The sequence below is a fragment of the Glycine soja genome, chromosome 13, assembly GCF_004193775.1.
Source record: "Glycine soja cultivar W05 chromosome 13, ASM419377v2, whole genome shotgun sequence".
In the NCBI taxonomy this organism is placed as follows: Eukaryota; Viridiplantae; Streptophyta; class Magnoliopsida; order Fabales; family Fabaceae; genus Glycine; species Glycine soja.
In genome coordinates, this window is record NC_041014.1 from 27644340 (window position 1) to 27658281 (window position 13942).

At 31.8% G+C, this 13942-nt stretch overlaps 1 protein-coding gene across 5 annotated transcripts; it reads right to left on the bottom strand.

The window, feature by feature from the left end:
* Positions 1-1350: 1350 nt before the first annotated feature.
* LOC114381076 (kinesin light chain 3-like) lies at positions 1351-12679 on the bottom strand. 5 transcript variants are annotated; one of them, XM_028340254.1, is made up of 18 exons: positions 12453-12677; positions 11731-11829; positions 10282-10469; positions 10072-10176; positions 9129-9229; positions 8186-8264; positions 7388-7399; positions 7174-7239; positions 6424-6492; positions 6248-6304; positions 5337-5414; positions 4406-4503; positions 4254-4299; positions 4022-4149; positions 3156-3264; positions 2969-3031; positions 2788-2856; positions 1351-1726 (listed from the first exon to the last, which is right to left on the bottom strand). In XM_028340254.1, the coding sequence occupies exons 1-18, from the start codon at positions 12550-12552 to the stop codon at positions 1622-1624; spliced, it is 1572 nt and encodes a 523-aa protein (XP_028196055.1). In that variant the 5' UTR covers positions 12553-12677; the 3' UTR covers positions 1351-1621. The 5 variants fall into 5 exon arrangements, 3 of the variants coding, with proteins under 3 accessions (XP_028196055.1, XP_028196057.1, XP_028196056.1); XM_028340256.1 differs by having other exon boundaries at positions 11735-11829; positions 12453-12676; XM_028340255.1 differs by having other exon boundaries at positions 2788-2853; positions 12453-12676.
* Between the last annotated feature and the right edge of the window lie 1263 nt (positions 12680-13942).

Genomic DNA, 13942 nt, shown 5'->3' on the forward strand with positions numbered 1-13942 from the left:
CCTCATTAATGCTAGGATAAAAAAAAAAAAGCACAGTTGCACAAGTCAAAAATAGTCCACACTGTCATCTTTCATAATTCTCCCAAACATAGAACTCACCGTCCACATATTCCAATGTGTCATATCATCCTTGTTGAATCTACCCTTGTGGTGCACAACAAGATCGATGTGATTAGAATTCTACGACCCATGAAAAGAACAACATGATTAATTTCTTCACACACAAGACCATCTACTTAAGCACCAACACAAAGACACAATTTTTATAACCAAAAACATCATGATTTCAATATCTAAACTAGTATCAGTACCCATTGTCAAATTTTTTATACCAAAAATAGAGTGCACCCACACTCTAACAGAAACATATCAATACAAACCCTAAACCCTAACTTTGTTCTGGAAACGAAAAACGATAGTTTTTTTAACATCAGAAAAACTTAAGAGAAGGAACAAACAACAACGAAAAAAACTCAAGACATAGCTACACACAACCAAACAACTTCCACAAAAAAGGAACAAAAAAATGTGAATAGTCCATTATCAAATGCTTACCTTCTGACCAAATCAATGGAGAACGATTGGTTTGGTCTTCAAAAGTTTATCAAAGCACAATCATTGATGGCAGCTTCCACTCGTCGAAGGGTTTCTCTCTCCCTTTGACTCTCACTCTCACTTAGAGAAGGCAAAAACACCAGAAGACACAACCAGTAGGCATTGGTGAGAATAAATAACAAAGATTTATTTCGTTTTGTATTACACATGCGGTAAAACATGGAAAATTTTTCAAACTAACAAATTTGTCCATCAAAATTTCAAGTGACAATTTCATCAATCCAAAGTCAACATCCCACTCAACACAACTTCTCATTGTCAAAATGATCCATTAATGCCACATAGACTACATCATTTGTGTTAACCGAAGAAATAAATGGTGGAACCCAAATGTCAACGCCTTACAAATTCAAGGACTAAATTGAGTATTTATCCAAATAAATTTGATAAAAATTATTTTTAAATCATTAGATGATATTAGAATATATTTTCACATTAACTTCATTAGAATGTGTTACAATCAGGGAAATTAATGTTGCTTATAAATCAAATGGATACTTAGTGTCATATTCTTTCATGGTCTCCATGCAACTTTGCTGACAATAAAGGCATCTTTATATTTGGATTTCCGTAAACTTCTTCTCCTCCCACCTATAATGAAGACATTATGGCTCAATCACCAAAAAATTTAGCACTACAATTTTCCCAGCATGGAAAAACTTGATTTCTTGAATAAGATTAGCGGGAATTAGTAACAATTAATTACCAAAAAAGAAGAATTAGTAACAATTGAAGTGACATCAAAGAATAATACTGAGCATAGAACAATCCAATATCAAGGTAATGTATTTAACATCCACACCAAGTGTGGTTTGACAATAATTATGACGCCATGGCTAGTGGCATTTGACTTAGTTATCAAGCTTGGTCTATTTATTTCTTCTGAGTAAAAAATTTTCTTTAAAATTATTTTCTTTATCAACAAAAATATCCCTCCATAGAAAGAAAGAAAAAAAATCAATCAAGGTGTTTGATTCAGCGATCGGAAATCCTCTTGATTGCTTGGCTATTCATCAACTTTATGACCAAACAAATTTTGAGCGCGCTTTAAACATGAAAGATACTCGTTCTTTATTTCAGGGGTATCAGCAATTGACCTCTTATGTACAAACTGCAAAGGAAGAGTGAAGTAGTAATAAATTTCCATAATCACATGTGAAATAATGGAAGATGTTCACTCCCTTACTTTCTAATTCTGAATGTAACTATTTGCTAATACTAGTAATCTGTTATCTGTATGATCTCTACAATCCAAGTATAATCACTAGTACTAACATATGCATAATTCAAGTCTTTTAAATTAGTGAAATGAATAGTCTGAAATGCAGGTAAGTAAATGAAATACAAGCCAGAAATATTAGGTGATGTTTACATGCTACAGGTAATTCATAAAGCAACAAACTTGTATACGTTTTGGTAATGACTTCATTGCTCTCAAAATATTAGGGACCACGGATGGTATATTGATCAGAGTCGTTCATTTTATATTAATTAATGAAACAAATATTTTGTAATGTAAAATGGACAATCCTCATTTATGGACCATTCACAATCCCTAATATTTTGGACCATTGTAAAAGCTACTACTAAGCACACATCCAAAGTATTTGAGTTTAATTTCTACGTAGGATCAATGTGAAAAAAATTTACATTGTTAACTAATCAGAAACATGGTTAGCATGACTTTAAAGGTAATTATTGTAAAAATCAGAAAATTTACCATACATAACAACAAATTGTTATTAGATAACAGTGTAAAAATTCTTTACATTATCAATGCATAGACTAACTTTTTTTAACAGAAATAGAACCATCAATTAATCAACAGAACATTTCCCATTGCATATGGTAAAACTTGTTTTCTATAATACGGTTTTTTTTTTTTAATAAAACCATCTTGCAGTTGCAGGGATTGCTACATGAGATCATGAATAAATTGTGGCACTCACCGTAACTTCTGTTCTGGCTTAAAAATAAAATGTATAATCTTGATGCAAGTATATATAAATGCTTTCCTCCGAAAGAAAAAATATAAACTTTTGATTTGAAATAGCGTTCTATTACTAAGTAGTATTCCATAACACTAAATTAATTACTTATGAGGAATAATTCACTAGAAAAATTAGCGTCATGCAAAGCTCCCAAGAAAAATCATCACACAAATATGTTTACCTCCTTGTAAGTAGAAATGCATTGAAGAAGTGCCTCCTGAGCCTCGATGTTAATATTATCTCTTTCCTGCTTTACAAAAGAACACCAACACTTAATCAAGTAGAAATATGATATTTGCAGTTTTTCTCATTTCTCTGGGACTTGAACCTAATTGCACTGCCATCAAGGCTGGTAATCTAACCTGAATCTCCTGCAATTCTTGCTTATCTAACTCCACTGATGACAACGTATAGAGTGATTGCAACTGTAAAAATTACATTTCTACTTTAATAAACAAATCATTTTTATTCGCAGAAGAGTACGAATCACAATCTTGTTTTAATATACATGCATAAGAGGAGTGTAACAATCCGGGGAGGGGGACTGACCAATATGGCCAGTGCTACTTGGCCTTCCTTTCTAGAATCTCCAGGCTTACTGAATTTCTTTAACTTGTCCTTTTGTTTCAATACCTTCTCCAAACATTGACGTGAAATCCTGAGATGGAACAAGAAATGGCCTATCATAAATGTGCTTTATTCTACAAACTTATAAGATGTTCATGAACTTTCAGGAGATGGCTAGTAATTGCTGGCCAAGCCAAGCAAAGGCCTAGACCTTAAACCAAATATTACCCTTCAAAATTAAAAATTAAATATAAGAACAATCCAATTCTTAATGGGGAAGTTACTTGTGTAATCCTTTAATGTTGGGAGGAAACTAAAGCACAAAAGTTTTCTTCAGCAAATATAATTTAATAAGGATCATCAGGTTACAGCACAATAAGTTTCAGCCAAAAATTAACCGAAGCAGGTCCAAGGAGGTTGAAAGCATAATGCCTCACTGCGGTGAGGTAGTTGATTGTTCTACCAGGTTTCTCCCTTTCAAATGAGGTATTTTATTTATCTGCATGGTCTATTAGTTGAATGTTCCTTCACATTCATTAATATGAATCATGTTAAAAAAGGAATAATAAAATAAATCTATTTCAGAACTAAGTAAATATGTTTTTTATCCTTTCCTTAAGTGAACCAACCCAATCTAAATGCTGTACATGAAAAGATTGAGCAATTGTATGTATGACATCAAATTCCACCTGTCCACAAGTCATGGACAGAGAAATAACTGATAAAAACTGCATTGTAAAAAGAAAGAATAATTTACACTGAAAAAAGAAACAAACATGTCAAATTGATTGAGTTCTGATATTCAGAAGTAGTTGAGAAAGAGACAGCCATATCAAACTAATCCAAACCTTATGGAATTATACAAATGATTCTTTGCCATATCAAGCTCAGCTTTAGCTCTAGAAACATCCAACTTTTTATGTTGACTGCAATCAAGCATTGCCACTCTTGCTAGATGAAGTAAGTTTGCACCTATCTGACCATGAATAAAGAAAATATCAGCTTTGCATTCAATATGGGATTTGAAATTTAAATAGAATTGGAATTTGGAACTACCAAAATCCCTGTCAAAGAACATACCTGAATATGGTCACTGGGAAGTAAGTCCTTCCGGACATTAAGACATCTGCAAGGAAAAAAAAAAGTGAGGATTTCATTTGTATAAAATAAAAATTAAATGAAGCGAAAAGAATATAAAAATTAATTTCCCAGGTTTCAAGTATTGTAATAACCTTTCAAGAAGCTCTTTAGAATCTTTTGTATTGCCAGATGCTTGCAGGGTCAGAGCCAAAGATTCAGCTGCAATAACAGTGTCCAAGAAATACCATCCCTGTATTACACCAAATGCATCATGTTTTTGACGATGACAACAGATTTGTGACAAAACTGTTCTTGCAACATTTTCTAATTTCATTGAGTAAGATCAACACAACTAATTCTAAATGAAAACAGAAAGTAGCAAATGGAAAAGGAAGATTAAAAAATGCCAGCCAAGGAACATCATAAAATATCAATCTGTCACTAGAGCCAGTCATACTACTTTCCACGATTGTCAAGTAATAATAATAGTTTTATGAATTATGAAATCATGATTGTTTTGTGAGAAATCCAACTCCTAACTTGTTCAAAAATTACAGCCCAATTATCTATTATCACCATACTGTTATTTGATCAAACAAATTAAATATGCTAATAACAAAAATGTCAATCTACATAAGAATAACTTAAAAGACTTTAATAGTTATTCAGCAAGAGTAGAAACAGCATTCTATCACAACTAAACTTAAGAACAGAAAATAATAGTGCTCAACCACCCTATCTATGGGCCTGCTCAATGCATCAGGAAAAGAAACCAACTTGTCTTGCCCATCCCTATACCCCTAAACCATGACAATGGCACGACACTAAAAGTGACAGAAAAAGTAGCAAATAAGATGCAACCACTAATTCACCCAAATGAAGAAACTAAATCAACTTAGACAAATTGTATTTGACGAGGATAATTTCATTAAGCAGAAGTTTCTTTCACTTAACCACTTTTTAAAAAATAAAATAAAATAAAATCCACTTACCCAGTATTTATAAATTTATAAAACATGCATGCATCATGGTTAACAAGAAAGCCAATTCAAAGCAAAAGACAAAGAAGTTAACAAAAAGAACCTTTGACAATTCCATAACATGCAGGATCTTTCTCTGGACCATTTCAGCTTCAGCAATTCGATGTGACTTCATATATATCTAAAAGAATATAGCAATAACTTGATATAAGTAAGAAAGTTAGGATGAAAAAGTAAACAGAAACTTTGGAACAGACCCACTTTGAGGGTGGACAACGCACAAACTCATTTTAGCTTAAGCTGGAATTCATAATTAAATTATGAAGAATGCAAGGAATATCAAACTCCTTACCAATTGGTAAAAAAAATCCAATACAATATCAAGAACCAACTCTTCCCAAAGTTAAAATTTTCAGGTGGAGAGAGAATAATTTTTATTTATCTAATATCTAGTTTTGTGTCTGAACACTTATATGTAACACTATTTTACCACTCAAGTATACTTGGATTGTGTGACATAGGTTTTAGGTTCCCTTTCTCCACCTATAGATATTTATAAAACACTAAATGAACAGTATTATTCTATTTACACCATAGCTGTCATCATAAAAAATTCCTTAGAATACAGCAGTATTTGATGTCCACTTACAAAGATTAGTTCTCTGTCCAACTTACAAGAGAAACACATGTATTATTCTATTTACACAATAACACACATTTTAATAATATGCAACTGCTCCTAACTTTCTGCCCTAAACTGTCAACACAATAGTTACTATTGAACATATTATAATAATACATAACTGTTAATGACAGTTATTATTACACATATTCTGATAATAAATGATTGCTCCAACTTTCTACCAATAACTATTATAACTGACCCAAACTCTCGATTCCCATGAGATAGCATAAGTTTCTATTAAGATTAAGTATAAAGGTTTTTTATGTTGTTATCCAATCATAGATTATTTATCAACAAAGAATTGGGAGGAAAAAGGATTAAAAGGCCACCTGTGAAAGGTATCGTAGTCTTCTAATGCATACAAAAGACTCTCCTTCACCACCTTCCTAGATGCGTAAACAAATTAGCTTAAGCACAATAATAACAACAACAACAATAACAATAATAATAATTACCAACCCCACTGTGGGGGGAAATTTAAGTTACAAAAAGAAGGTTCACATACCTCTAGCATCCTTATAGAGTCCTTAATAAGGGCCTCAGCATCCCTTTCTTTTCCTTGAAGATACAGTACCTGAACACAATTATTGTAGAATAAAATCCTCATTTGAGCAAAAATTCCAACTTCGGAAAAGCAGCAAAGAGAAAAATAAGTCACCAATGAACAATGACATTCTGACTGAACCCAGTAAGCATAAAACCTAAAAGAAGCAAGAAAATTATTCTATCCTAGAGAAATTGCATAAGTTATCCTTTTAAATCTCTGATTCTTTAATGACTACCAAGTTATTATGGAGCATTGCTTCACAGCACAGACTGAAAATATATGTAAAAGAAACTATTCATTCAAAAAACACAAAGTAGAAATCAGAGAAAAGAATAGAAATACTCTGTTATGTCAAAATAAGGAAAAGCAAACCTAAAAATATATGTTTGTCAAGCTTAAGACACAAAAGTACCCCCATAACTTTATGAAAGAGGAGGTACTAAGAATATCTAAAACAAAGTTGTATCTCTCTTCTACCCTACATTCTAAAACAAATAAATGATCTCCCATCCACATTTTCACTCATTTTTTGGGGGAAACAGATGTGGTAGCATGTCTAAGACTCTTAAGTTATGTGAAAATAGTAGTGACTAGTGAGTGACTCTCATGCATCATGCTCCTTCGTTTTTAATTCTGACATATTAGACTACTTTAACAAACAGAACAAACAAGAATAAAAAATAGTAGTGTAAAAGGACAAATAATTACCACTCCTAGATGATACATTGTATCTGAACATTCTGAATGGCCATACCCCAGAACACGCCTTTTTATCTGAATAAATAGTCATTATCACATGCTAAAAATCAAGACAACATACAGCCTCAATCATCAACCACAGAAATAACGTCAAGAAATAACAATGAAATACAAAGTGATAGAGGAAAATAATTGTCTCTCCCTGATAATAATAAGTCCATACCTTCAAAGCACGCTGTCAAAAAACAAAAAATAAAAGGAGGAAAGTGGTCACTAGAACTGAAAGAACATAAAGGAATAAGACTAACTACAATATAAACCATGTCAGTGTCACAAACAGATTACATGTGAGAGAGGAAAAGAGGAATAACCGAAAATGAACAAACAAAAATACCAACATTCAGGATCCAAAAATGATGAAATTTGGTTCCATTACATAAAAATGCAAAAATAGAATGAGTAAATGGTCTAAGATATCCACATTCAAAAGATTCTCAACTGCTTAGAAAATTGGAAGAGTGCTTTCATTTCTTTAGGTTATCATTTAACCCTTTTTCAGGACCTTTTCTTATAGAACTTAATACTTATTAAGAGTTTTGATCCAACTTATTAAGGGCTTTTATCTAACTTTTGTCTTCATTAAGAGATTCTCTTTAGCCACAAGTAGGAGATAAGAGAAGAGACCATGTGTTCGGTTGTGGAGTTTGTTGTGGGCCCAAGAAACAGTGAGGCTTAGATTTTGTCAATTTGGTGTAGAAAAACATTGCATGGTTGGTAATAGCAACGGTGTTTTCCTCAAGAAAGTAATGCCCCACGGCACCAGATTAAAAAGTGTCCCTGAAAATGGGGTAATTTGTGGGATTTAATTGCTAAAGTTGAAAGTACAGGACAGTTATATGAGAGTAGGGTAAAGTTGGCGGGGATTAATTAGAACTGTTGAATGAAATTATCTTCTTATCTATGCAATAATGGGGCAAAAAACATATCACCAAGACAAAGATAGCTGAATTCAACAAATTACCTCATAGCTAACACGAGCTTCTTCCAACTTCCGCTGTCCAAGGTAGAACTGCCCAAGGTTGTGAACAGCAACCCCAACCCTGCAAGATCAAAGATTCAAATTGAAGCCATCAGGCCCAATGAAATTCATCATACTAAAGGCTACACACACACATATATAGTTTAAATACATTTTCTACCCTAAATTACCTCAATTTTGGTTTTAGTCCCTACTTTAATTCAGAATAAAGAATGTTGCATTTATCAAATGACAACAACACCATATTTATATGAAAGGTTGAGAGAACCAATCCAATAAATTTAGAAATTAGAATCAATATATCTAGAGAAATAATGGAAAGAGGTACTTGCCTGATGTTCCCTAATTATACCAAATATCTCAACACACTCTCTCAAGCTAGAGCATATATATCATATCATAATATCATATGCATTCAATTTATCAGATATATACATTATGCTAGGTTCCCACAAAGATTTTGTGAAAACATCAGCAAGCTGATCTTTAGCCGTGTGATTCATGTATCCAACCTCACCTAGTGGGATAAGGCTTTGTTGTTGCTATTGTTGTTAGCAAGCTGATCTTTACAGCAGACAGACAAAATCTTGATGAGTTTCCTAATTCCACAAAGCTTAATGCAGTGTTTTCATTTATTTGATACAATGAGATTAAGATGAAACTTTCAAGTACATTTCTTATCTCTTTTTGTTCCTCCTTTTCAGAATTTTATCTTTCCAAGACCCAAGTCCATGCAAGCCCTAGATCATCATTTATGTCCCTTTACTTCATGGGCACTATACCTGATTGATGCAAGCTCTATATCATCTCATTTCTATTCATTTACTGTATACACATTTTTGGTTCCTAGTAATGATCTTCAACTTATACAATTGAAAGTAGATGAAGCATTATTTATGATGGTAGCACAGTAATTGCACCCTACCGTACATCATCAGGACCAAAAGATTCCTCTAATATGTTGATAGCTTCCAAATACAAGGGTTCTGCTTTGTCAAATGCCTTTTTGACCCTGTACAATTCTGCCTGAAATAATAATAATCAAAATGAGTTGTGCATTATCAGCGTCATTTACTTTCTCAACTAGCCTAAACAACAAAGGATCATTCATGAATAATCAGCCAATTGGACTGCTTTACAAAAAAGAAAATAAGACGATTAACATTGCAATAAGATAGCTCAAAAAGTGAGGATTGCTCCCCCATTTATATACACTATTTTGGCTATATCACTAGTCAATGTGAGATCTTTAACACACACCCCACACTGAGGACAGGAACCAAGCGTGAAGTTTATGTGACTGGACATTTGTCGAGGGTTCAACAATGGGTGACCCAATAGGCCAAACAACAATTGCTAGAATAGGCTTTGATACCGTTTTAGAATTTGGATTTGAAACTTACTCAGCCCCAAAAGCTACCTCATGAGATAAGGGTTGCCTCTCACTTATATATACTATTTTAATCGATGTGAGATCTCCAACAAACATCAAAGAACTAGAAGACTAAAAATACATTTTGAAAAAGAAGAGAAAGGAACAGACTCAAGAAGTGTTTCCAATAATTAGAAGATTGTGTTTTCAATTTCAGCCTTTATGAGGTGCACTGATGATTGCTTTCATGGAGAGTATCCCGTCTGATATGCAGTGAGCTTGGAAAGATTTACTGCATACATAAATAATAAGACTATTGATCTCTTTTCTTTTAGTTTTTTTAAGTAGGAGGTAACCTTGTCCTCCCCTAGTTGTATTCTTACCTTTTTCTCTCCTACAAAACTCCTTTATCAAAAATATAATAAATTAAGAAAGAAAAAATCTTATCAAAAATAGAATAAATTAAGAAACAATCATCAACTGCAAGTAAAATGACCAGATTGTTGCATGCAGAAGCAACATGCGGGTCTTTCTCGCCAAAACCTTCTTTAGCTTCTTCTATAGCAGAAAGGAAGAGTTTTTCAGCTTCATCTAGTTTTCCCTGGCAGAAAATGCATAAATAAATAGTCAACAACAACAATCTTTTCCCACAATGTGAGGTGTATAATAGAACTTAATAACAAAGAAACAGGAAGAAATAGCATGCCTGAAGAAAAAATTGTCTCGCTTTATCTGTAAAGACTCTCCATTTTGCTGTATGTATGTTTGATACTACAGAGTCATCCTCAATTTTTCTCAATCCGATTAAGTCACCCCCTGGGTCATTATCAGAAGATGCTTCAGTTGTTGCATCTTCTGCAAATACAGTGCTGGCACTAATTCCTAAAGTCATTGCTGCACAAAAATCAGATTAGTCAATTTAAATTATACGAGAATAATGTTTATAACTTTCAATGTTGATAATGATTAATGAGTGCTACAATATTAAATAGTTTTCCATGGGATAAAATTCTCAACAAATATTCATCAGGTTAAATGATTTAAATTTCATATCAAGTAGATCATGCCCTTAAAATTTATTGTTACAGTCTTAGAGATGTCAAAATACAATCATTCACGTGTCTTCACTTAACCACTTAAGCTTTTGGGATAATTGGCTCAAGACAAAGTATCAGAAAATCTATGACCAAGTAATCTAGAGTTCAATCCTTGTTGCACCAATTCTTCTAATAAAAGTTGAACTTCAATACAAGGCAGGTGGGTCTAAGCATTGTAAGCCCAAAGGGCTCAAGTAAGGTGGCGTGCACATTAGAAATGTTAATTCATTTGTGTTCTCACCTAATAGTTTAAGCTCTTGAAGTACTTGGTTCAAGACATTTCACATTAGCTTCATTCCATCACTATATCATTAGCTTTTCATTAGGCTTCGTGGTGAAGCTTATCAAAATAAGCTCACCTGATAAACTTCTATTAAATAAGCACTTAAGTTGTTTACTCAAACATCAAAAACCATCCTCTTCATGCTTTAACATCTTAAAAGTTTTGGGTGAATTGTTTCCTTTACACAGTATCAAAGAGTTGTCAGAGGATTTCAATCGTCACAGTCCTTACTATCTTAATTAAATCAAATGTTAACATAGGAGTGAGTGCATGCTTTATCCATGCTTCAAGCTTGAAGCCTTTAATGCGGAGCATCTTAGAGATGAAACCAATCTTTGGGCCTGCACCTAGAAAGCTAACCTTTTGGTTTTGGGTGAACCAGTTTTCTTTCAACTGTTTAACAATATAGGAAAGGAAGCTGATTAAGACTTCTGTTGCATTTGTTCTATAAGCATGTGAAATAGAAGCTAGAAAAAGAAAAACAAGATTAAGGAATTAACATTTAAAAAGATCAGAAACTTTCCCCTTGACCCTCATTTAAAAATGAAAAGGATTCAACTTTACTATCTACCTATCAAATGGAAGAGCTCTCTTCATAAAAAATATATAATTTCTTTTTATTGCTGCAAAAGATAGGAATAAAACATGGAATAATTATCACAGAATTACAGATACAGCATCATTACAATTTGAAAATGTTTAAATGAGAATATAACATTTTTATATGTTAGTTGTTAGAAAACATGGCTCAAGAGATGTAAAAATAAAAACATACCTACATGTCCAGACATAACAATCCATAGACAAGGATCCCTGAGATCTATCCTACAACCATGTGCACCAGTTTGATACCAACGGAAAAGTTTGAGTTTACCTGGAATAACATAAAAACAACAAGAAAGTAAGGATAGGCAAATATCATCTTCCTTGCAGGATAACAAAATCATTGTCCATTCACAAATTAATCAACCATGAATCTACCTATGCAGCAAAAGTCAACAATGATGTGTGCAAAACCTGTAAATATGTAAAATTTCAATTTCAATGTCAAAGGGAAAGAAAAAAAAAAGTTCATTTCCTTAAAATTAGGAAATGGGTGTAAGGGTAAGGGGCTTTGTGGGAAATCTGGAGTAACAGTTTTTCTGTTTCATTTTCAATTCCAATAAACACCAAACTCAGAATGGACACTAAATAAGGGAACTCCTTTTTGGAAGTAGTATAAACTAGGAAGATGCAATGTTATGCACCAAAGTTCCCATTTTGATTTTTCCTGCCAATTAACACCATCATGATATATTAATAAGAGTGAAACTTTCACAACCATAATCTTGTATGGATTATGCCACTCATTTATACACAACCCATCATCTAAAATTCAAAAATAAAAAGGTATGACCCTAATCACCATAAGAGTTTAAAACAAACAAAACCCAGAAGAGACATGTAATAAGAGAATGAATGTAAAGGGTGTCATCAAATTTCAATGGTTTTGCATACCGGAAAATGCATTTGTGGTTGCTGTAGACGCAGCAAAGAAATGTGAAGCCGGAAAGCGAAGTTTTTTTAGCAAACTTGCTGCCGCCACACGCAGAGACATCTTTTCTTTTCCACCGGAGAAGATTAACAACTAATCAGGTAGATACTGCAGAGTTCAAAGAGTTTTGGTGTGGGTTTAAGCTTCAATGTTTTTTTCTTTTTTCTTATTTATTTACAGAAAAAAAAATGTTATGCAATAAGATCATCATGTTCGTTTGAAAATAAAAGAAGATGAAAATTAAAAAAATAAACATGATATGGGGATTCATACTTTTATTGTATACTTTAATTCTAAATTTTCATCTTAATTTATTTATTTTTCATTTATGTTTACTCTACTAAACGGATGCTAATAGTTTAGAATAATTATTTTAAAAAATATTTGTGATTGAATTTTTTACTGTGCATAGTTACTAATCTCATTTATTTTAGTGTCAATTTTTTTTTTGTTAATACAAGAAAAGTATCAGGATTAACTTTTCCCTTATTAATTTTAATGTGTCAACTTTTTTTAGTTTATCATTTAAAAAATTGTTTTTAAAATTAAGAAAATTTAATCTTTTTTTTTACTCGAAGCTTAAGTTGTCGAAAATTTTACTCTACTGAAAATTTAATAATTAAAATATTGAATTTTACTTTAAAAAAACTAATTTTTTTATCTTCAATTTTTAATCACGCGTTTTATATAATAACTATTTAAGTTTTACTAATCTGTTAGGTTTGAAACTTTTAAAATTATTTTATTAGCATCAACTTAAGATCTTTATGTAAACAAAAAAGTATGTCACAGAGTTTAATTTGTTTAATTTTTAAACAAAGAAATTTGATTTAATCGAAAAAAAATAATCAAAATTAAAGAAACTAAAATACAGTTATATATCTTGGCTCTGTGTAAGATAACACATCACATCGCAATCAATTTTAAAAATTATGTGACTTCTACGCAAAGGTAAAGTTTCGTTAAATGTTGTGAAATATTATTCAATGTATTTATACTTTTTTAATGCTTTCTCATCTCATCTGTTAAAAAAAATGTTTTTAATTTTATTTTTTTTCCAAATGTAATTAAGATTTTTATATTGACAAATTTGTTCCTCAAATTTTAAATATATATATATATATATATATATATATATATATATTATAGCAACTATTTACTTTGAAAATTATGATAATTATTTTTGGAAAAAAACCGACTAAATTTATTTAATATAGTGACTTTGTATCTTTTAAGGAATAATTTAACTAATTATTCTCATTCACCAAAAAATATTAACCAATTATTCTTTTATTTGGCTTGGTAAGTTGTTGTTGGACTCCCAGTAATACATTGTTTGTGTTAGTGTCATCAAAATAACTTCAAAGAGTAAAGTATTTCTTAAACTAATTATTTTTTTAATATTTTAGAATATGTTTCGGACCTTACTTAGTTTAGGTCAATTCAGCCCAAT